Source organism: Lipophrys pholis, assembly GCF_963383615.2.
Source record: "Lipophrys pholis genome assembly, chromosome: 5".
NCBI classification, from domain to species: Eukaryota; Metazoa; Chordata; class Actinopteri; order Blenniiformes; family Blenniidae; genus Lipophrys; species Lipophrys pholis.
The window spans coordinates 22,866,001-22,889,332 of NC_137628.1; the positions used below are offsets into that span (position 1 = coordinate 22,866,001).

The window sequence follows — 23,332 nt, forward strand, 5'->3', positions numbered from 1 at the left end:
ATGTTACTTTTTGAGGCTGCCCTAGTTCTCCTGACGTTTGGTATGCTTACGGACATTGAATCGAGGGTTAATACTGTAAGTATTGTAATGTACTGAATGCAGTTTATTTGAAAGCTGTTTATTATATCATTCCTGATATTGCTGACATATGGGTGTTTTTTTTTTTTTTTTAATAAAATGTATATTTATTTAAAGTTATTGGATTTGTTACTCCAAGTTAATGCCAATTACACCAAAGTCTGTTTCATCTTTTGTCCTGGACACCCTAAAACACATTGGAAAGGAAAATTCAACGAAGTCACAACATTTCTTTTATTAAATCAAAGAGGAACTTCTTACAAACACATGGCTGATAGAAAACAGATTTACAGTTGTGACAATAAAAGAAATAGTGCACGACTGTCACAGACCACAGAAGCTACGTATTACATATCCATCATATTTTACACACTAATAGAACCAAGAGAGATTTACTTGGTGAAAACCCAATAAACCATGAGCAACGTCACCAGTATTTTATCAATCTGACGCTCACAGACACAATTCCCTTTCGACGGCTGTCGATATCTTTACTTATACTGTAAAGAGTTTAGTTTCTAACAAACCAATACATTTGCATGGCACTTCACACAGCTGCGCCGGAGTGCTTACCAAAAATAAATCTTTAGTTGTATAAAAAATCCAAGACAAAATGGTACTTCTCTTCACTCGACGTCAAGACGTTTTGAAGATTTCCGTCTTGTTTTGAGGGTTTCAAACAAAATGCCACTTGTCCACTGTGCAAGAGATTTAAAATAACAATCACAAACCAAGTGTGAACGCAAAGTAAAGACCAGCACCGTGACACGCTTGCTTTATTGGAGCACGTTAGACATGAGGCATGCAACTTTGTGTACTTCCTCTGTGTGCGTGTTTCATTTCACTGTGAATCACTTTGAACTACATGTTATTATGTGAAAGGAGCTCCTGCATAAACCTAAAGGTTTGATTTACTCAATGTTATATACTTACCATCTGAAGACACGGGATGAGTGTTGCCCAACGCAGGGGCCTGGAAAACCAACAGATATATATATATATAAATACACATATACATATACATACATGCCACCATTGTATTCCACTTGATCTAAGTTGTGGATGTTCTTACCGCCTGCACAACGTCTTGGGCCTCATCAGCACTGCATTTAAAGGGACTGTCGCAGCACGAGACATTTTTGCTGAACAAACAAACACAAGTCGGTGATTATTGTACTTTAACAAATATAAAGTGCCGTGCAAAGGTTTCCAAGGGGGGACAGTAATTGAGTAGTTAAAAATATTTCAAAGACTAATAAATTGATAAGTCGTTGTAGGTCTGCAGTGGCATTACTGGGCTGAAGCATTCGTAGAGCGAGGCTCATCATGCATAAACATGCCATCGGCTCGTCTCCAGTTACTCACCATTCAAGTCCTCCAGCGTTTGTTTGCTTCCGCACCAGTGCCCTCCAGTGCTCGTGAGTGGAGTTAATGATCTCAATTGCAAAGTCCTTCATCAGCAAAGAGAGTTTTGGATTCATTTCTGAGCTTTACATTTGAAATATTAAAAAACAAATAATAATTAAATAACTACAGCCTCACAACTATCACAGTATCTCATGATTCAGGCACTGACCTTCTCCTTGAATTCTCCATTGAATCCAAACTGGTTTTCGGGCTTTCCATCAGGCACCTTGTATTTTCTAAACCAGTCAACAGTGGCCTGTAAATGTCCCGGGCGGCTCCTGCGGACGTCCGCCAGGGCTGAGGAAAAGTTATTCAAGAGGATAAGCACCTTTTCGAAATTTACACACATTAAGATTTTTTTAGCATTTCAATTCTATAAAGTTATGGATTATTTTCCAAGAGTAATAAACTAAACTAAAGGAATCATACTTTATTAATTCCCCTGGGGAAATTCATTTGTCCACATTTACTCATCCTACTTTTAGGATGAGGTGGGCAGCCACATTAAGGCCCTTCGGGGAGCGGTTTGGGATCAAGGGTCTTTCTCAGGGGGCCACAGTGTTGACCTGCCAGCCGTGGGAATCGAACCTGCAAACTTTCAATGCCAAGTCGCCTTCTCTAGCCACGAGGGCGCCACTGCCCCATTTTCTCTGCACTTGACCAATCCTACTACTCGGAGCGGAGGGCAGGTGAGTGGGGGTGGGGGGGGGGGGGGGGTGCTCACAGTGGTGACCTGTGTGCTGTGGGAATCGAACCGGCAAATGTCTAGACCGCCACTGCTCACAAGACAAGTACCAGGATTCCGAGCAAAAAAAATGTGTGATTTGGGCTGCGTGATATTAGATGACCACGTGATATTCAGTATTTCTAACATCAGTACCGAGTTGTAACGTTTCTGCTCTGAGATTTTCTCTTTCAGGTGAAGTTTGCTTGGTTACAACTCTGGGGAAAGAATTTCACGGGTTTATAGTCCTGTAATAAATTCACAATATATTGTGCCGCCCTGCCAGTAATGACAAATAACTGAACAGGTACTAAATGTATTACTGGAGACTAAATGGAATGAAGAACAGGATTTAGGTACGAGTGTTTTAACATAATTATATCTAGATCTTTAACCAGTTAGTGGGGCCTTGAGGTAACACACACACACACACACACACACACACACACACACACACACACACACACACACACACACACACACACACACACACACACACACACACACACACACACACACACACACACACACACACACACACACACACACACACGGTTAAAAAAAAAAAAAAGAAGGTTGAATACCAACATAATGTTGTTGCTGATAGAAACATTGCAAAGAACCTCCAATGTTTGCGTCGCAGCTACAGAGCCACTGCCCAGGCGGCAAACCTTCAATGTTGTCGACACAAACGCCGACACCAGAATCAAATATTGCTTCTTCATGAAAATGATAAAGGTGGAGCAAACATAAATCTGACAAACTGGGAGAGCAACTAGTCTTCAGTGGTTTGTCATTACTTCCAATCACTTGTGCCCAATGGCGTCTGTACAGTACACGAGTGCTGGATGCTGACATTTCATCAAACTAGAGAATAAGGCCCCCCGTTTACGGGAAAACGCGTTTTCGTTTCAGAAAACTTTTCCGTTTACACGGCGACGTTTTAAAAATGATGTCCGCGAACACGGAAACGCTGAAAACGATGTCGTTTTCCTAGTAGGGCCACTAGTGAGTGCTGTTTTCATGTAAACACGGCCTAAAAGGTGTTGAAAAAAAAAATAAATCAGCTTGAAACACTCACTATGTAAGTTTTTGGCATCTGGGTCCTTCGCATTAATCGCAATGACTTTCCAGTCCGTCTCTCCCTCGTCGATCATGGCCAAGATGCCTAGCACTTTCACTTGGATCACCTGACCTGGAGAGCAAACCTGAAGGAGAGAGTCAGTCCATCCATCTTGTGCACCAACACGAAAATTTGCACGGTGAAAAAGTACGAGTCAGACGGACTCTTTACCTGGGTGCCGATGTCACAAACATCAATAGGATCATTATCACCACAACAGTTTGTGTCTTTGTCCTTGTGGTTGGGGTCTTCCCATGTCTTTTTCCAAGGAACAGTTCAAAAGAATGTAACTTACCAATTTATTCAACATTTTACAACGAACTGACCAAAGTGATAAATGCATAAAAACAACTATAATTATATTTATTCAACTCCAGTAATGTTCATTGTCAGACACGATCTAGGATCAAAATACAGAATGAGACAGACGGGCACACGCTTTAAAAGTGTAAGTTAAACTGAAAACTTTGACCGCACCTGTGGGAGAGCGCCGTAGTTCCAAATGTAACCTTTGTGAGGAAATATGTTGGCAACGTATCGCAGCTTTCCCTTCTTCACATCCTGCTTGATGGGATTCAGAGGTTCCTTTGTCGCAATCTGGAAATTCAAGCAATGATGAGAGGGTGTGTGTGTGTGTGTGTGTGTGTGTGTGTGTGTGTGTGTGTGTGTGTGTGTGTGTGTGTGTGTGTGTGTGTGTGTGTGTGTAATATGTCTTTAGTTGGGCGTGTGAACAATGCAACAGGAGCATCAAAAGCAGAGATTTACATTCATTTTCCTCAGATAACCTCAAAGTGAATGCTGAAAAGCTGCAGCATCAGGATTAATCCATCTAAAAAGCTTGTACTGGTCCTTCAGGTGCAATTTGTAGAGAGATAACATCTCGATGTAAAGCGTTCGGTAACGGGGTCTTTTGGAATAATTACTTTATCAGATTCTAAATATCAACAGATCTACTGTTAAACCAAATGGTGCCGATACATTCGTGGTGCATACCTTCAATGTTTTTATGTAAATGTAATTTCAGTTTGATTACTAAAGCAGAGGTCACCCTAGAAATGCAGTTCGAACATGGTCTTTTCTGTAAGACTGTGGCCGTACCTTTCGTACGGACATCAGGTCAATACGTACCTCCATCTTGGCATTGGACCACCGAGGAACCTCAACCACCATGTTGTAGAGCACCTGAAAAGGCCCAAGAATTCAAAATGAAACGCGAGCTCCACCGAACAGCTTAAATAAGTGTTTGAACTGTAAAATACCTCGCTCTCATGCTTCTTGATTTTCTTCGCTGGCACGTCGCTGCTCTAACAAAAGATAACGTGTGTTCAGGTCGAAATGTCAAATTTGAGGTTTAATCAAAATATGACAGCCTTTGGTATGAGGGCGTTACCTCCTGTGTCTCGGCTGTTAGTGGAATATCATGGAATGGTGAGATGTAGTTCCCTTCAGACGTTTCTAACAAAAACAAAACAAAAAACAAGACAGTCAGATACACTCATGTTTGACGGATATGTGATCGATGTAAAATAATAAGAGCTACATTTCAAGTAATCGTAAACTTCTGGCGTTTTTGATATAATTACGCGTGTTAGACAAGCTGTGGTCACAGATTCTCTTCGGGCACTCCAGTTTTCGCAGAGTCCAACAACAAGCATGTGAGGGTTAATTAGAGAGCCTGAACTGCACCGAGGTGTCAGCGTGATTGTGTGTTTGCACTGTGATGGACTGGTGATCTGTCCAGGGTGGAGCCGGCCTTCACCCATTGTTAGCTGGGATCGGCTCCAGCGCCCTGCGACTCTTACGGCGGTGTCGAAGATGGGTGGATATCACAATATTGACGTACATTCTAGAACATATGACAGCATCAATAAGCCAAATAGTTCATTGTTACGACATTAATTTGATTTGACAAGAGTTCAGTGACATAAATTCAGATTTGAACTTGATTTAAGTTACTGAATTGTTTTCAATAAATGAGACACGAGAGGTTTAAATGTAATTTATTAATGCTTTACCCCCTTTTACAATGAATGTATCAGGGAGAACTCCGCTGTGGACACTCTTAATACTTTTATGAGGTTTCAAACACTTAGTGTGGTTTTAACGGACAGCCCCCAGTCACGTGACCACAGAGCAGGAAGCTGCAGCACGTGAATCTTTTCCTTATTTAAGCTTCAGTCGGGGAGAATTGGAACACGGAAAAAATGACGGCCAGCATTAGCAGGACTGGAGCCTAAAGCTAACTTCTCAGGATAGCCGGGGGGCAGCGAGAACACAGAGTTTTCAGCTCAAAGGTCAAACTTGTGACTTCCTGGATTTAAGTAGTGGAGACACGTCGTGACGGCGCGTGCAGAGCCGCAGACTGTCTGCAGCGACGTTAACACGCACACACACACACGTTGACTTCCACAATGGCGACTATAAACTTACTAAAATAAATCCGGTAGTCGGGGGAATTGGGGTGTCCTCTCTGCTCCGTTTGGTAATGCATGTCTTTCCTCGGGAAAAGCAGGAGGGGCGCGGCTGCTGCTTGTGCGGCGACTTTGCTACGAGAGGCTGAAACTGCGCCGAAACCGGTAAAAAAGCGTCCGAGAGGTGGGCGCAGCAGCAGCGGGCTTAGCACGGACATCCTCCCGGTTCCTGGTTCCTCCGCATGACACCGCTCGACTTCCTCCTCACGCGACAACATAAACACAGTGAGAGCACCGCCTGTCGAGAGGGCTTTTCAAAATAATACGCTAAAGTCTTTTTTTTTTTTTTTTTTTTTTTTTCCGGACATTCTTACTGTTATTTACAGTTTATATGTACATTCCTCAACAGGGTTTTTATTTTTATTTTGTTGTTCCAAAAACAGACAAAGATGAAAATATAATAAAAATAAATCAATAAAATAATAGTCAAGTGCCCGACTGTCATAAACAGTGCATTGTATTCATTTAACATAATCATTCTTATGCATGTATTGATTTGGTACACCTACACGTCCATCCAGCCAGCCATCTTCTCCACTCCTGTTCAAGGTCATGGGATACTGGAGCCAAACTCAGCTAACTTAGTTATCTTGGTCATCTAACAAGTTTAAATGATTGATATAATTAGTAAAATGTCTCCAAATGTGTTAAAATACTTGCTGCTTTTCCTTCAGTATGTTGGTGATTCTTTCCAGTGGAACGTCTGATAACGTATCTCTCAGTCACTGAACTCAAGTTGGTTTAAAGACGCTCCTCTATATGTGCTATACATTGTTTTGCACATAGCAAGCTGAGGTCCACAAAAACCCACAACATGTGTATTTTCCGGATACAAAACATGAAGAAAAACTCATTTCTCAGGCCATTTTTTGCTCACATATGGCAAGATCAAGAAAAAGCCTCGATCAGGTATTTTGGCAGACAGACACAATGGGCCAAGCCAACTATTGGTGAAGACAGAGTCCACCTTGACGGTCCATCACAGGACATTATTTACAAGTGTCAATTATGTTGTTATTTTGGATCATCTGCAATAACATATTCTAAATACCTTACATTGCATCTAGATGTGAAATCAGGGGTTAATATCCAAACAAACACACGTGAACATCTGTGTGTATTGATAAATGCGGTGGTGATGCTGGTGGTTAAAAAAAGTGTTGTTTTTTTAATAAACGTATTGTATTGCACAAACAAACATCAAGGTGGCTGCTTTAAATGCCGCACTATTATTGTGAAAGTGAAGGTTTTCTGTAAGCGGAAGTCTTTTCTTTCATGGTAACTTGATTTTACTTGAGCCGCTCTGTGTAGTCGCTTTATTTAACATTTTACTGCCACCTAGCTTTGGATCTGTAATTCCCGCAGTGGAGTTTGATTTTATTTTTTTCTTCTTTATTTTTACTTTTCCCCTTTTTATTGAATTTATTAGCATTGCAAAATGTCTTAGAATGGAAAATTGTTGTACGGTAATTGATCAATCTTGGAAACACCAAAATAAAACCATTGTTCTTTCTTTCTTTCTTTCTTTCTTTCTTTCTTTCTTTCTTTCTTTCTTTCTTTCTTTCTTTCTTTCTTTGATTTGATGGTTGCAATCTCCACAATTCACCATGAGATCAAAGTCCACACATATCCTTTGTATCATAACCAAACACCAGTCACTTTGTTGTCCTTCTCTTTACAGCTCTCTTCGGCTGTGTTCAAACAAATGACCCACAAGCTGCCATAAAAAGAAGAAAAAAAGGGGTTTTCTTTGAAACTGTTGCCAAATGGCCTTGATTCATATGTGCACAAATGCTGCTGTTTGCTCTGAAGTTGTTATTCCTTCATCGTTGATAAGAAAGTTTTTTTTGTGAAAAACTTGTATCATGGACAATAAAATGAAGGTCAAAGCACTTTGACTGATGGAGAAACTCACATCAAGCTACTGGAGTAAAGATTTCAACAAACTTGTGGAGCATTTCTCTGTTTGAAGTTTGATCAGTTTTCACTCAAGTTAAGATTTGGAAACTGGAGTAAATACACACTGCGAGAGTGAGGAGTGAAGCACAATTAAATCAATTAAATCAAAAGTGAATCAGACCTTCTTCTTTTATTTTTTTTAACTTTTTTTTTTCTTATGACAGCCTATGTTTAATAACTAGGTTTCAGTGCCAAAACAATCTTCTCTGGGTTGAGAGTTCATTTAAAATACAAGTCTCAATTGAGCAGGTCAATCGAAGACACACCCTGTAATGACATAATGTCACACAAGTACCCTCAGGGCAAAGCAACATACAGCACAATGCTGACACCTCACCGGAGAGAGCACTATTGACTCTCCCATTCATGTGTAATATGAGATTCGTCAGCGCACCTAACTATTGCAAGAATGTAGAAGTGCTGATAACGCTTCTGCATTCACTATTTACCAACGCTTGTTGGGCAAAGAAGGAAAAAGGTCAAGGTTGAATCCTCATTTTGTGTTCATATTTTTGTGTTTGTTGGAATCAAAAGCATTATGGCTATTGTTCCATGCACTCATCCATCGTCTGTGCTGCTTTGACCGAGTGCGTCTCGTTGGCAAAGAGTTCGGATCAAGACACGAACTGGACATGTAGTCAGACTTTCTTTGTTGCAATTTTGAAGGAACCGAATTACTTCACAAACTTCAAATTGTGGGTGGAAGCCGGTTTGTCCAGAGAAAACTTCCACACGCACATACAGAACATGCAAACTCTCCATTTAAAGGTCCCAACCAAGGAGCTGCAAGATTTCATGGAAAATACTGAGTGAATGTTCTTTTTTTCTTAAACAATCAAGACACTTGCATGATAATTACTGTCCATTTACATCTATGAAATATATAAACGGATTTGTTTTTTTGACAGTATTTAATGTAGGACAAGTCTTCAACCCAAACAAATGAAAACAGGACTGATATGAATCTATTTATCTAAGACAGGTGAGGATCATGCATCGGCATGTGGTTTTGGCACATCGGGCACTTGGTCCCACCCACGTTCACATTTTCCACGCACATCTTCAAAATGAAAGTGAGGCCAAGGTCCTTGAACAATGCCCTGTCCTGTGGATTTGGAGGGCTTAGCAAACCCTTGTTCAGCTTCTCAAGGAAAATCTCTCTGTATGTTGAGCCTCGCTGTCATCCAACCCTGTCTAATTCTAAAGTAAATAAGAATTTTCTCCGGGTTCATGTGTAGAATCAAAAGTGTTTTGGAGAGAGGTGGTATAGATGCGCGCGTGAAATGCTTCGCATGTATTATTCATTCATTTGTACTGACGTACAGCCGCCACAGTTTTCACAGCTGTATGTGTGTTGGCAGTGCTTTGGATGTGGTTATTATGAATGTCACACTATTTAAGGGGAAATTTAAGGTCAAGCCTTAAACCAGTTTGTGCTTTTAATTGTTCTCTTGTATATCAGTTTTTAGACATCACAAACCAAAAAATATTGAGTTTTTGATTTGATCTCAAATACCAGGTGGTGTTGGTGATGATATTAATGATGACTTTGCCCGTCTTAAAGAAGAACCAGAAACGATAAGCACTTGGTCGCAGACGATCTGTAGAAAACACAATGGAAGCTTTTATCAGGTGAATCATTAAGGAGGAAATGCATCTCTTCATTATGCTGACAAGGAACACAATACATTTTCTTAACAGATCACCGTAGAAGTATGTGTGCTGATGAATAGTATTTCCAAACATTTTATACCTTCTTTTTTTTTTTTTTCTTTTTTTTTATTCTTTTTTTAATTTAGTTTTTGTGTATAGTCTAAATACTGCACATAGAATGATTATAAGCATCTGTAAATCTGTAAATATTTAGAATGTTAAACATTGTGTAACAGACTGATGTAAAGGTACTGAAAGGCAACTAAGGGGCAGATATCATAAGAATGATCTTCTCTTCTGCTCCTTTTCATTCAAAATGTGTTGAATTGCAAGTTTAGTTGCTAAGACTGCTTATTTTATTTTATTTTATTTTATTTTATTTTATTCTTTTGAATGAAATAAACAATTTGTGTTATTCCTCACTTTACTATACAGTTGATGACCGCTCCCTTGATGAGTTTTTGTTCCTTTTTTTAAAAAAGCAAAGAGAGGACTTCAATTTAAAGTCATTAATCTTTTCAGAAAAGAGAAGATGGACTTGTTTTCGCTTGTTATTCATGGTTTAAAGTGATGGTCTGAAGGAACGGAGGCATCGCACCGCACTGGAGAGGCGTGGCTACCTGACACCGGTAGACACAGGGAGGAGTTGCGTGATTCGTGTAGAGCTGGCAGTCAGGTGCACAGTGAACAGTACACCTGTTGCACTTCCCAGGCTCTCTCTTTCTATCTCTGCTTCTCTTCCCCTTTTCTTTTCCCTCCTTCTTCCCTCCTTTTCTCCTTCACTGGGTTGAAAGCACAAAAGGAGCCGAGGGCCTCACCATGGATTCCAAGGAGGCCACGGGGGGCGAGAAGGAGAAGGAAAAAGAGAAGGATAGAGTGATAAAGAGGAGGAACCGGCCGGTGTTTCTGCGTTACCTGGAGAGGAGGCGGACAGACACTATTGTAACTGAGGACATGGCCAAAGGTGACATCAACCTGGGGACGCTGGTGAGGAGGAGTCAGTCTGACAAGACGGAGTACAGCGCGAAACTTCAAGGTACATCAGTTAATAATGCCCCACGGGCTCAAAACTATGGCAACAATTTATGCACAAGTGAGCCAACACTCAATTGGAAAGTCTCTCACCTCTTTACATCGCAAATTTGTGGCTGATCAAGGGGAACTTTGAAACAAATATGATTTTGACGGGCATACTCAAACAGCAAGAGCTTAAGAGTCCAAATTGAACATGATCATTCATACAGACACACAATAGGTCTATGCCACTCCATACTGGGCACCTGTTGTGTTACTATGTGTTGAGAGGGAGATACTCCCTCAGGGATGAAGCCACATATGCAAACTGTGCCGCAAACTCAGGCGCAGAGGAGTGGCCTGAGAAGGTTTCCAGACCAGCTGGTAAACAAGGCCAAGACGCCAGCAAAGCTATTAAAAGTGACTTACACATTATTGTCAACACCGAGTTACCGTAATTTCACAGTTTTGAGAGTATACTGCTTAGTTCACGGTAACAACATTCAACCAGTGATCCACATAGTCCTGCTGTGTGCAGTAGAAACCAGTTTGATGGGGAAATACAGTGAAAAAAGACAGGCGGTCTGTTGCCTCATCACAAATGCTGACACAGTCTTTTTATACTCAACACATGTCCACGTTTCTGAAAAACTGGCTTTTGGCTGCCCCACATTTAGCAGCCGGTGACTGGGAATGCTGCATTTCAGGCAAAATTGCATTACTGGTCAGAATGGATCACTACCAACGATTAGTCAAACTATGCAGGCTTTCCTGTGGCACTTGTTCTTTGGTTTCCTCAGAATGCTCATCACATTCCAACACAATAATGACACCATGACTACACGAGCTAAGTGGAACTTCCTACTTACTACACGCACACACACACACACACACACACACACACACACACACACACACACACACACACACACACACACACACACACACACACACACACACACACACACACACACACACACACACACACACACACACACACACACACACACACACACACACACTTTCGTTTTGCCCAGGTTTACTCAGACTAAAACTTACACACTGATCTGAACCCAAACCATAGTCCAAGCTTGAATTCCCCATAATTATTTCCGTGAGTTAACAAATGTTACACACACACGTGCACGCACACAGACACACACTTTGGTTATCTGAAGCTGAACCACTCTTGACCCCTTCACACTGTTTTAGTAACCAACCTTCATCAATTACAGGGAAGGTTACTAAAACATTGCACTGTTTTCAGTTCACCAGTCACCCACCCATTTTCACTTGAGCCCTGCAGCATTACATATTGACAGCGGTATTACCAATGCAAATATTGACAGAACGATGACTTCATTGAAAGAGGAAACATGTGAGCTTGCTGCTCTACAGGTTGTTCCCATATGATCGTCAAACAGGTTGGTCGAGTCACAGAACCATGGAAACATGACATCAGTGTGTCTAATTATTTACAGCAGCGACAAAGATTGTTCGAACAATGATTCACCCACATGAAGAGTCACAAGACATTGCTGCATGCATCAATATACTTTGTGCTTTGAGTTTAAATTTTTCGAGCACCTTCACTATGCATATATAGGCCTAAGTACTAACGTTAAGAAGCATTAACATTAATTTAGCAGGTGCAATTCTTCTTCTTATTATTATTATTATTATTATTACATTATATCAAGGCAAAATAAAGTTTTTACATCAATTTCTTAAATTCAGCATATTTCATCCAGCACATATTATGTCTTTTCAATGACAACTCCCCATTGTGCTCCTGGTTGTGTGGTAAAGTCCAACGTGTCATTTTTCCTCATGGTGATACGTGATACATGCTTTCTGCTCATTCTGGGCTCGCCCGTTGGATCCCTTTCACTGGAACCAACAGTGAAAAGGCCTGTATCCACTTTCATGGGAACTCCTGTGCTGGTAATCATACCTCACCCATCATTATAGTGGCAAAGAATAAATCAGGGAAGAATGTTACCGAGTCTTGATCAGTCAAGGTATATTTTATTTTAACTTTTTAAGACATGAAGAGCATGCCACTGTGGCAAAAAGAGCTGATTTGACCAAGTATAACAGCCAAACTCCAAAATGCTTTTCAGACATCCGGGGGTTTATCTTATTAAAACTGTGTGCAAGAGCAAATACAGTGTATTCAAGCAAAACACGATAACGTTTATGAAGAATATAAATCAAGTTAGAAACTGGATGTGTTTTCCCCCCAAACAATCCATCAACATAAACGACCCGATCCCTCTGCAAAGGGACTTTTCTCACGGGTGGAGGTTTTCAGATAATCAGGGATTTATTTTCACACAGGAAATCAACTCTTGAAAGATATTTGAAACTTTGATCACACATTTCCACAAGTGAGTCAGTGTTTCTGCCAAATAGAATTCAGTGGAAAATGTGAGCACAGCGGGGGAAAAAAAAAACCTTCTAAAATGTTTTTGAAGAATTACCGTATGATGTTTGTCTCATGAATTGTTTGAAATATTGAAAATACAATTAAAGTGATTGAAATATCTATATAAAAGTAACTGCTATCCGAACACATATTGAAACATGGGCAATGTCAAGATACAACAGGTGAACGTGGTTTTTCCACTAACTCTTATCTGAGCTTAGTTGAAGAACGACTTCAGATCTTAGAAGAAGAATAGAAAGTAGGATTGAACTGTACGCAGTGTTGCCAGGAGAATGCAATCAGATCTCAGCTGGAGTCACTCCCGAGCGAACAATCTGCACAGTACTTGCATTCATAAGAAAGCCCTTCAACCAGTCGGACACACATGATCCATTCTACCTAACTTCTACGAAGGACAGCCAGTGGTTATTGTACCTTCCGGTCATGTGCAGCGTTTTACTTTCATACCGACAGCCATTTTAAAAAAAAGGCCTTGAAATTAAAAGAGTCACACCTGAAATGTTTGGCCTTTTTGCAAATGTAACTTTATGATATAGTATTAGTGTTTATGATCATTCTGTGTGTGTGTGTGTGTGTGTGTGTGTGTGTGTGTGTGTGTGTGTGTGTGTGTGTGTGTGTGTGTGTGTGTGTGTGTGTGTGTGTGTGTGTGTGTGTGTGTGTGTGTGTGTGTGTGTGTGTGTTTCACCATGTTTGCCTCTCTCCCCTCGCACACACACTCACATGCAACACACACACCCAGTCTGAACAGATGGGATGCCTGAGCATGCTGTAGAATTACATCAGCGGCAAGATTACTTTCGGAACTCGACACAGGCTTCGCAGGCAACCCCCACCCCACCCCACCGCCACCGACACCGCCACCCCCAACCCCACCCCCACCCCCACCCCCCAATTCTCTCTGCCTCCCTCCATTGCTCACTCTCTGCCCCCCCAGAGGAGGAAGCGGTGCATGGTGTCGATTAGGCAGCGAGGAAGCATCCTTCTTCCCACAACAGACGCTCCTGCCTGCCATGCAAAGTGCAGAGCAGCCGCAGACTGATTAGGCAGCGGAGCAATAAAAAACTGAGATGTGAGCCTGACTGGCATGTTAAGTGAGGCCTTTTGGCATTCAAGTCAAAATAATTAGATCACTGTGAAATACCGAATACCGTTCTGGCGTCAAGGGGAATGTGTTAGAGGAGATGTATGTTTTTCAAAGCATGCACAGTCCACAGAGCTGGGGTGTTTACCAACATTTCACAAAATGCACATGTGCCAGGAACAGCTTAAAATGCTGGCAAAAATGTGACTTTTTTTCCCCTCAAATTGCAATTTCAGACCAAAAGTGTGACATTGGATTTGCATGACATGTTGTGACCCAGTAGGCCAGATGCAATAATTGCAACAAGAACGTGCGATTAGGTCAAAAGATAGCGTGTTTACATCATTAACTCTCAGATTCTTTTTTTATCATCACTGTTTTCTCCTCAGAGAAAATGACATCGCATGACCTGTCCACGCCTCCCTCGCCTGCACTGGACCCAGAGGAAGCCCGGGCCAGAAAGATTAAGCGCAGGGCGAAGGTCATCCAGGAGCTTGTGCAGACTGAAAAGGACTACCTCACTGACCTTGAGCTGTGCATCAGAGAGGTGGTCCAGCCTCTGAGGAATTTGCAGGTAGATTCTCTTTCAAAACCCTCATGGTGGCGTAGCGGTCAGCACTCACAGTGAGAATGTCCTCGGTTCATGTCTTGGATTGGGGGCCATTTTTTTATTGATTTATTTTTTGTAGGAGATGGCATACTCTGCCTTTGTGTGTGTGTAAGGTTTCTCTGAGTACTTCAGTTTTCTTCCAATAGTCATTCCCACCACCGTATCTTTAGCATTTAAATTTTGTTTAATGTTCTCTGGTTTGTTGGTGTTATGGCACTTATGGAAACTCCCGAACTATTCCGACGCGTTCATGTCCCGTTGGTACACTCGATCTTGCGAGATCTCAATTTGCACTGGAAAAACGAACTGCGAGCCGTTTCACAACATTTGATACTATTCTGGAGGCTCGAATACTCGTTCTTTGCTTCTTCTTTTTTTCGGGCTGAATTGCTTTAGGCAACTGGTGGAAATGAGTGGTAATGTTCTTGTTTTCGTGTATTGGTTTATTCTCTGTGCAGAAGTGATACGTTTATGGGAAGTAGATTTTAAAGATTTTTTTTCTGGTAGTGTAACTTTAAACTCCATGAATTGCCAAGTGAAACTAACATAACATCAATTGGCATCTGTACATTACTTTAAGTAAATTACAGAAATATAATTAATTTTAAGGTTTATTACCAATTAACCAATGTCAAACCAAAAAAACCTCTAAAGCCGCCACAGGAATTAAACGTAAATATAAACAATGATTAGGTTCAATAAAAATGTTGATATTGTGGCAGAAAATATACCAAAAATAGTCTTATCTACCAAATAGAACCATGATGAATGAAAAGGAGTTAATTCAATTCTTGTTTCATCCTCATATTTGGAATCATTCCCCAGGTTGTGGACGTAGATCGACTGTTCACCAACATGGAGACGGTGTGTGAGGTTTCTGCAGCACTTCTTCACCGATTGCACGAGGCCTTGGCGGACCCTGACCCAGAAGCCGTCATCATAGGTAAGAACGTTTAATGATTAAGACAGTTTCTGTTCCGGTCACTACTTAACCACAGCTCACCTTGTCCTGTATTTATTTATTTTTTTGTTTGTTTTGTTTTGTTTTAAAGGTGAAGTATTTATCCAGGCGAAGGCAGCTTTAGAAGATGTGTACAAGATTTACTGTTATCACCATGACGATGCTAACATGTCACTGAAATCCTATGAGAAAGACGAAGAAATCAAACGACATTTCACCGCATGTGTATTTGAACTGAAGTAAGTAAAGCCACTTGTATACGCCACTGGTCAAAAGTTTGAAAACACACCCACTTTTCTTTGACATTTTAATGCCTCATTGCAGTCTGATAATCAAATTGTAGAAATAAACCACGTTTGATTTTTTTTTTTTTTTTGAATCATTGAACTCATTTCTAAACCAAAATACATTCTAAGCGCCTGACTCCTCAAAGTAACCATGGACACTTTACACACAGATATAACACACTCATAGCTTACTTTAGGAAATGGAAATCAAATGTTTTTCTCCTAAATGTGTGGCACTAGTAGGCTGCTTTGCTTTCACTCTTCTGTCCAGTTGATCCCAAATTGCCTTTTATCGCCATTTTCATAGCAACACACTACTTTCTGCCAAACAATACCCTTGGACTGATTGTCACAAGGATGAGTTACCGCAGAGCGTTCCAGCACTGCTTTTATGCAGACAGAAGGCGCTGAAATGAATCCAGAAAGGTTGGAACACCCGTATGAATATGTAGCATTAACTTTAAAGGCTTAATCAACCTCCAACGCAGAATGACTTTATGTTGTCAACTCATTTCTTGTTCCTGGAAAAAGGCCTTTTTTTTTAAAATTCTGAACTACGTATCATTTTTCAAATTTGAGTAGTAATTTTTATTCTCTGGTGGTTCATCTGTCCTTTGTATCGTTTCCAACTCTTAATTGGACTAGAATGACTAGAATTGCAATAAATAACGAGAAAAAGTGACGTGTTCTAAAACTGTTGACCAGTAATGTATATTAAACTGTTTGTACACAAACTCTTGTGACTTTCTGCTTATAATCTTTGTTTTTTCACTTTGTTTTATTACAGGAAAATCTATGACCAAGAGTAAGTGTCCATCCTAACATGTAGCTTCACTATATTTTTCCATCACAGCTGGATCATTTCTGACAATATAAAACACTTTTATTAAATTTTTTTCCGTACAGAAAGAAACCTAATTTGTTAGACATGGGTTCATTGATCATCAAACCTGTCCAGAGGATCATGAAATATCCATTGCTGCTTGGGGAGCTGTGGCAGGCCACTCCCGAAGACCACCCTGACTATCAGCCGCTACAGGAGGCCTTCACCACGGCCAAGATCATAAATGTCAACATCAACGAGTTTAGAAGACGCAAAGATATAGGTAAAAAAAACAACAACAACAACTTGTTGGAATGCACTAATACACTGTTTTTGTAAACGGAGTGATGTTGTCATCTCAAAGTGGGCATACAGCTATTTATCTGTGCTGTAAATGTGTGATTGACTTCAGTGATGAAGTACAAGAGGTTGGAGGACGAAGGCTCATTGAGGGGAAAATTAAACAAGTTCAACATCCACTCTATTCGGAAGAAAGGAGACAGGTTTGCCGGTTATCTCAAGATCCTCACTGGAGTGGAACCACAGGTAAATCACTGGAAATAAACATGAGTGATGATTGGTTAAGTAAAAGCCAAAATTGACAGGACATGTGCACCTGGCTTGTTTACTTGTTGTTTCTCAAGGTGAGAGACGAAATATTCGACCGTGAGGAGAAGCTGTTCCGTGGTCTGGAAAAAGCTGTGCGACAACTGGTCAAAAATGTTTACTGTTACCTCCAGCATGCCCAGGTGGGAGGGTTTTCTTTCATTTATTACGGATTATTGTGATTCCTACAATATATCTTTTTTGTTTGTTTGTTTGTTTATCTAAAAAAAACAAATGAGAGTGCTTGATATTTTGCTTGATATGGTGCCTGCAGGAGATGGTGTCTGTGGCTGTCCAGAATGTGCAGGACATGGAAAACATCGTCAAAGATTCAAACAAAATTGAGACAAATTCAAGTTCAATGCACAGTAATGGAAATGATCCCTATAAGCACTTTGTAAGTATGAATGTTGTTTGGACTTTGGAAAACCTGTCATCAGATTTCTGCACCATTTACTTTGCAACTTTTCTTCCCGAATCTTCAGTATTCCTCCCTGTCCTCGCTTCATTATCCTGCTCCTGTTTGACCTCCTTTATTCACCCTCCAACTGTGAGTCACTTTGCCCACAGCTAGCTGTCTTCTGTCCATTTTATCAATCTTCTTCTCTGCCTTCAACCTTGCTGCTGGATCATGCAGTGACGCTGCCACACTTTTCTTTCCTGCCACTCCTCCGTCCATGGGCCGCACTGTCCTTAGGTAACTTCATTGCCAGAGAGGTTTTTGTGCAGCCGATCCTCTCTGCACCTCATTTTGCTCGTCTTCAAACCAAAGTCTTTTATTTGCTGTATAGAATATGAGCAGATAGAAGAGCGTATGTAGGAACAAAAGCCAGAGTTGAAAGGTTTCTGTTCTGTCTGATACAATAAAAACATTAAAACTGAAGATCTAAGTCGAGCATTTTTAATAAAGGAAAGGCCTATGAACGTTCTCGTTCTTCCTTCGATGCAAGATGGAGTCTCTTATGTCATCATCAAAAACATCCTTCCTTCCTGTTAATTAATATGCTAATGCTACGAGTTGATGATAATATACGTTAGCATACGCACTTTAAAGAAGTAGTTGTGTATGCAGAGACACTGTTGCCTACAAAGTAAAACAACTTATGGTTCATATGTTAGACAAAGGGGTTTTTAAAAAAAGCACCCAAATCCACGAGCAGTGATTGTAATTTTGATTCCAGAGCATTCCACATTATTGTAGTGATCCAATCGGCACATTCACGTTCATCCCTTCATTTGTTCCTTCCAGAAAGACGGTGTGGAGCGCTTGGTCCTCGCCCCTCTCGCCTCCCTGCAGGGCATGTTCACAGCCCCTCAGAAGCTCATCCAGAAACGATACGACAAACTGCTCGATTACTGCAGCCGCCTCGAGCGCTCCTCCTCATTTTCATCCTCATCATCCACCACTTCGTCCTCTCCCTCACTGGTTTTAGAGGAGCCACCCGGTCCCGCCAGGAGGGACTATGAGGCCATGAATGCTTTGCTGGTGGAGGAGCTGCAGAAGTTCAATCTGGCCGCCAATACAATCTTGACCAACAGCGTGGTTTATTTAGTGGCTCTGCTGAGAGGACTGATGAATAACATGCTGGTTGGGGCTCCATCCATACATCAGCTACCGGTAAGGAGTCTCCATGTAATTTATATTGCTTAACCATAAGTGTCTCAGTTAGTTGTTTTTTTTAATGTGAATCCTGTTTTGTTTCATTTGCAGGCTCCACTATCAAACATAGCTGAAGTTCAAAACAGCATCATGGACGAGCTGAACAACCTGACTTTTGTCAAGGATAATGCACAGAAGCTAATGGAGCGAAAAGTCAGCTTTGAGAGACAACGAGACAAGAAAATAGCCGTAAGAATGCAGAAACGATTGTGAATTCTCGTGTAGGTTAAAAGGTTGAGCTGGAGCAAAATACGGTTGGTTTTTTTTATCCCTGATCAGCGGTGCATCCATTTGTAAACTTCTCACAGACGTCAGGTTGAAATTAAAGTCCCACATGCTCTTCCGACTTTCCTCAGAAATGTCTCTATAATTTCTGAACCATAAATGAGCTGCTGCAAGTCTTATCAAGAGCAGACACAGACACCAGCTCCAGGCTGTGATCATGTAGCACATGTGGCAACCCAAGGCTCCACCGGGTATTAGTCTACTGGGACTTGTGCAGTATGTTAGTAACTGTACACATACCTGCACATGCATAAGCGTGTATTTTGGCTTGGACATACAGTAGATGTAGGTCTGTTTGAACTCCCTGTCCCCCGGGTGCCATTTACCTTCGAGGCTCTCTCTAATAGCCTCATGTGCTGATAACAAACAACGCTCCTGCATATGCCCACACACCAGATACCCACTTCAAATATTTACACCAACACACCTTTTTTGCTGTGCTGTTCTCCAGGTGCCGGAGGTGCAGCATCAAACCGAGGAAGAGCGTGCCTCGCTGCTAGCAGAATACCCACCGAACCGTCTGTACCAGCTGAAGAGGAAGTGTAATGGCTGCCAGGAGCAGGACCTCAGCCTGCTGGAGGGAGAGCTGGTGGCCCTGCTGGAGGACACAGACCCATTAGGCAGCAACAGTCGCTGGCTGGTTCACACTGGAGGCAAGCAAACCTGCACGCATGTCTGTGTGTGTGTGTGTGTGTGTGTGCGTACTTGTTAAAGGACAAAGGAATGCTGAGGTCGCTATCGGCACACACTCTATGTAAGACACACAAGCTGAAGTGAGCTGTCACGCTGCCGATCTGGAGCAGCTGGTGTCGGTTTCCTCCCGAAACGCATTCCACCGTAAATCCTCCCGAGTCTGTGACAAGACTAAGGCCAGACACACGTCGTAAACTTTTTTTTTTTTTCCACTTTCACCGACAAGTCAGCATGCGAGAATCAGTCCCAGGAGCTCCTGTGATGTCATGGCTGCTGGCGCCTCTGGAGATGGTTGCCTCACAACAGGGCCAACGCCATAGCTTGTCTCTATCTCCCCTTTACGTCTCGCGGAGGCACCTGAGATTGGGAACAAACTGCTTCACGTTGTAAGCAGTGCTACTTAGAGTACAAAGCCTTTCCCTCTGGGTATTCACAAACACGGATAGAGAGATAGCGCTCGTGCTCCTGTCTGTACGCTGTACCAAAAAAAACCAACCCCAAGATGTGTATGTTTCTGGGTATGAAGTACATTCTTCACAGACTTGTCTTTTCCTCTGGGATAACAAGCATCCCGGGAAGGTGTTGTTCGTCCCTCTGTTGATATCAACACAATGAATATGCTCTCCTCGTATTTACATATTCCACAGTCTTCACTTACTGGACTCCACAGTAAGCAAGTGCTCTCGACAGCTGATTTGTTACTGCCGCCAGCCTCTCAGTCCCGAGTAACAAGTCTGAATTAATCGCAGCGGAATGCAGGACATTTCATTTGATAATGTTTTGTGGAACTTTTTACTCTCTCTCGATTTTGGATATTTGTTCTTCTGTTATCGCTCTCAATATTTCCTATTTTCCTTCTGGATAAGCATATATGTTTTTTTATGGCATTCAAGATACGAGGAAAAAAGTTTGTTTTTCAAGTTTCTTTCGCATTCTGTAAATACACTCTGCATAATTATAATGTCCTCCCTGTGGCGCATCGGGTCAAGTATTGACCTCGCGGCAGTTTTTGAATCCCGATTGCATCAGGAAGGACATCCAACATAAAAATATATAAATATATAAATAAATAAATAAATAAATAGATAAAGTCCATGGTGCAAGCTGAAATGACTTTCAACTAAAACAATGCTAATAATGTGCTTTACTAGACTCACAAATCTGCTTAAGGAAACAAAGATCTTCTTGCGTTAGTCGGGTGAAACTTTGAGATGGACTCAGAGGTCATTTATTATGACAAACTTCCTTTGTGTGTTTAGGCATTCAAGGCTACGTCTACTCCACGTTCCTGAAGCAGTACAACCCTCTGAGGGACTCACAGCGAGCAGGCCAGAAGGCCAAAGACCTGCAGCAACAGCAACAGCAGCAGGAGCAGCAGCAGCAGCAGCAGCAGCAGCAGAAGCAGCAGCAGCAGCTACCTGTCATGGTGGATGAGGATTTTGATGACTTCAGTTTGTTTGTGTCAGGAAGTGGCAGCAGCAGTCTGCGCAGCTACAACCTTAATACCACCGACAGCAGCTCAACACTTTCTGGACTACAGGGGGAGCTGGAGAGCACCGTGGACCTGGAGGTCACACTGGACCCAGAGGCACAGCAGGTGTGTGTGTGTGTGTGTGTGTGTGTGTGTGTGTGTGTGTGTGTGTGTGTGTGTGTGTGTGTGTGTGTGTGTGTGTGTGTGTGTGTGTGTGTGTGTGTTCATCCTATGCACCATATAGATACTTTTTTTTTTTTACTCTGGTCTCAAAACATTTGTTTTTAATTAATATGAATGTTAAGAGCAGTTATGATCGGGGCTTTAATACTGCAGGTGTCTGCAAAGGACAATGACAAGGATAGTGTGTCACAAGTCACACACACAAACATGGTAAAACTCTTTATAGGCGAGTTTTCCTATGCAGATATGTATCCGCACAGAGACATTAGTCACTTATAAAATATGAGTGTCTATAGAACAGGGGGTCAGCAGAGGATATATATCTCTATAAAAGCACATTTTATTGCACCATCGTGTCTGTCTACATAGCAATAAAAAATTAAATCGGTGGAATAAAATGACATGGTGAAGGTGCTTTCACTCAGCAGAGCTGCTGGACTCTGCTTTACTTCAGCCTGTGTTTCCACCTGATGTGACTATGTAATGCAAGTGTTATCTTCATCACAGCACGACAGTTATTAGGTCTTAAGTGTCTCAGTGCTTTACAAGGCTCACGCGATTGTTTTGCAGTGAGTTTGCGCTGGCACTTCTATTTGAAAGCTGATCAACAGTGCCACCTTCTGGACTTACACAAGGATACATGTTCAATTTTATTTCCGTTCCTATGTGCCAAGGCAGAGTGCAATCTAACCAGGTCACCGGTCCGTCTGATCGAGACAGTCACACTCACTCCTACGCATAACTTAAGGTCACCCACTAACCTAAAACACATGTTTATTGGACTGTGTGAGGAAACCAGAGTCCTGGCAGAAAACTCAATGAAGATGCATAAATGCATGGAGAGAAAATGCAAACGCCACACAAAAAGACCTGACCCAGAAATAATGTTGCTGTGAGAGGAAAAAAAAATAAAATGCAATCAATAACCACTTCTCCACTACCTGGTCCTTTTTAACTTTGTTTTTGGAAAGAGAATTAAAAAAAAAAAAAAAAAGTCTTTGTCAGTCAACAGTGCTTCCGATTACATCACTTTCTTGTGTCTCTTTCAACAGTTTTATGCCGTGTACGCATTTCAAGCCCGCTGTGAGCAGGAGCTGACCTTGCAGGAGTACCAGCATGTCCGCATCCTGAAGTTCAGCGACCTGGGAGGCAATAAGGAGTGGTGGTTGGCTGAGGCGAACGGACAAAAGGGATACGTTCCTGCCAACTACCTTGGCAGGATGTCCTATGCATAAAAAGAGAACTTCTATTCAGCCCCTCCTGCCAGATATTTCACATTTTGGACATCAGAGTGAACATATTTGGCATTGTGGAAATTCAATCCTTATGAATTTAAAGTTCCTCACGCGTCACATTTCATCTAATTGTTAATCAATTCTGAATCAAATGATGTGACTTTCATTAGCAGCAAACCAAAAGTGTTGTAGTTGAATCTACTTTGCCTTCAGAAGATTGCACCGTTAAATAATGGCACTTAACCATGAAGGGGAAATAATAGACTGTGCTGAGCACTTTGTGAATTTCAGTGTTGTAGTTAAAAATGAAGTAATTGAAGCAGATTTTATGTGTAACATGAAGTATAAATATATATATATTGATTTATAGATGAAGTATATGAGTTTATAAATGAAGTATACGTGAACAGCTTTCTACAGTGTTTTACATCTATTTGTCCTGAAATGACAAGATCTATTACATCAAATATATTTTATCACCTACATTATGAATAAATGTGACAACTGTGATAGAACGTTACAATGTTTTCTGTATCTCATTTAAAAAAAAGAATCCCCA

General features: G+C 41.4%; 2 protein-coding genes across 2 annotated transcripts; one reads left to right on the forward strand and one right to left on the reverse strand.

The window, feature by feature from the left end:
* Window positions 1–290: 290 nt before the first annotated feature.
* ppa2 (inorganic pyrophosphatase 2) lies at window positions 291–6,030 on the reverse strand. The gene is made up of 12 exons (XM_080464365.1): window positions 5,763–6,030; window positions 4,723–4,787; window positions 4,592–4,636; window positions 4,461–4,514; window positions 3,810–3,929; window positions 3,504–3,590; window positions 3,291–3,417; window positions 1,655–1,782; window positions 1,444–1,529; window positions 1,151–1,220; window positions 1,012–1,051; window positions 291–776 (listed from the first exon to the last, which is right to left on the reverse strand). The coding sequence occupies exons 1-12, from the start codon at window positions 6,019–6,021 to the stop codon at window positions 754–756; spliced, it is 1,104 nt and encodes a 367-aa protein (XP_080320491.1). The 5' UTR covers window positions 6,022–6,030; the 3' UTR covers window positions 291–753.
* Window positions 6,031–10,076: 4,046 nt separating this feature from the next.
* Window positions 10,077–23,315, forward strand: arhgef38 (Rho guanine nucleotide exchange factor (GEF) 38). Its single transcript, XM_080464366.1, has 14 exons — window positions 10,077–10,451; window positions 14,349–14,533; window positions 15,395–15,512; window positions 15,622–15,769; window positions 16,605–16,622; window positions 16,724–16,923; window positions 17,053–17,186; window positions 17,285–17,389; window positions 17,521–17,643; window positions 18,496–18,864; window positions 18,958–19,095; window positions 19,643–19,844; window positions 21,144–21,481; window positions 22,591–23,315. The coding sequence occupies exons 1-14, from the start codon at window positions 10,235–10,237 to the stop codon at window positions 22,771–22,773; spliced, it is 2,478 nt and encodes an 825-aa protein (XP_080320492.1). The 5' UTR covers window positions 10,077–10,234; the 3' UTR covers window positions 22,774–23,315.
* The last annotated feature ends 17 nt before the right edge of the window (window positions 23,316–23,332 follow it).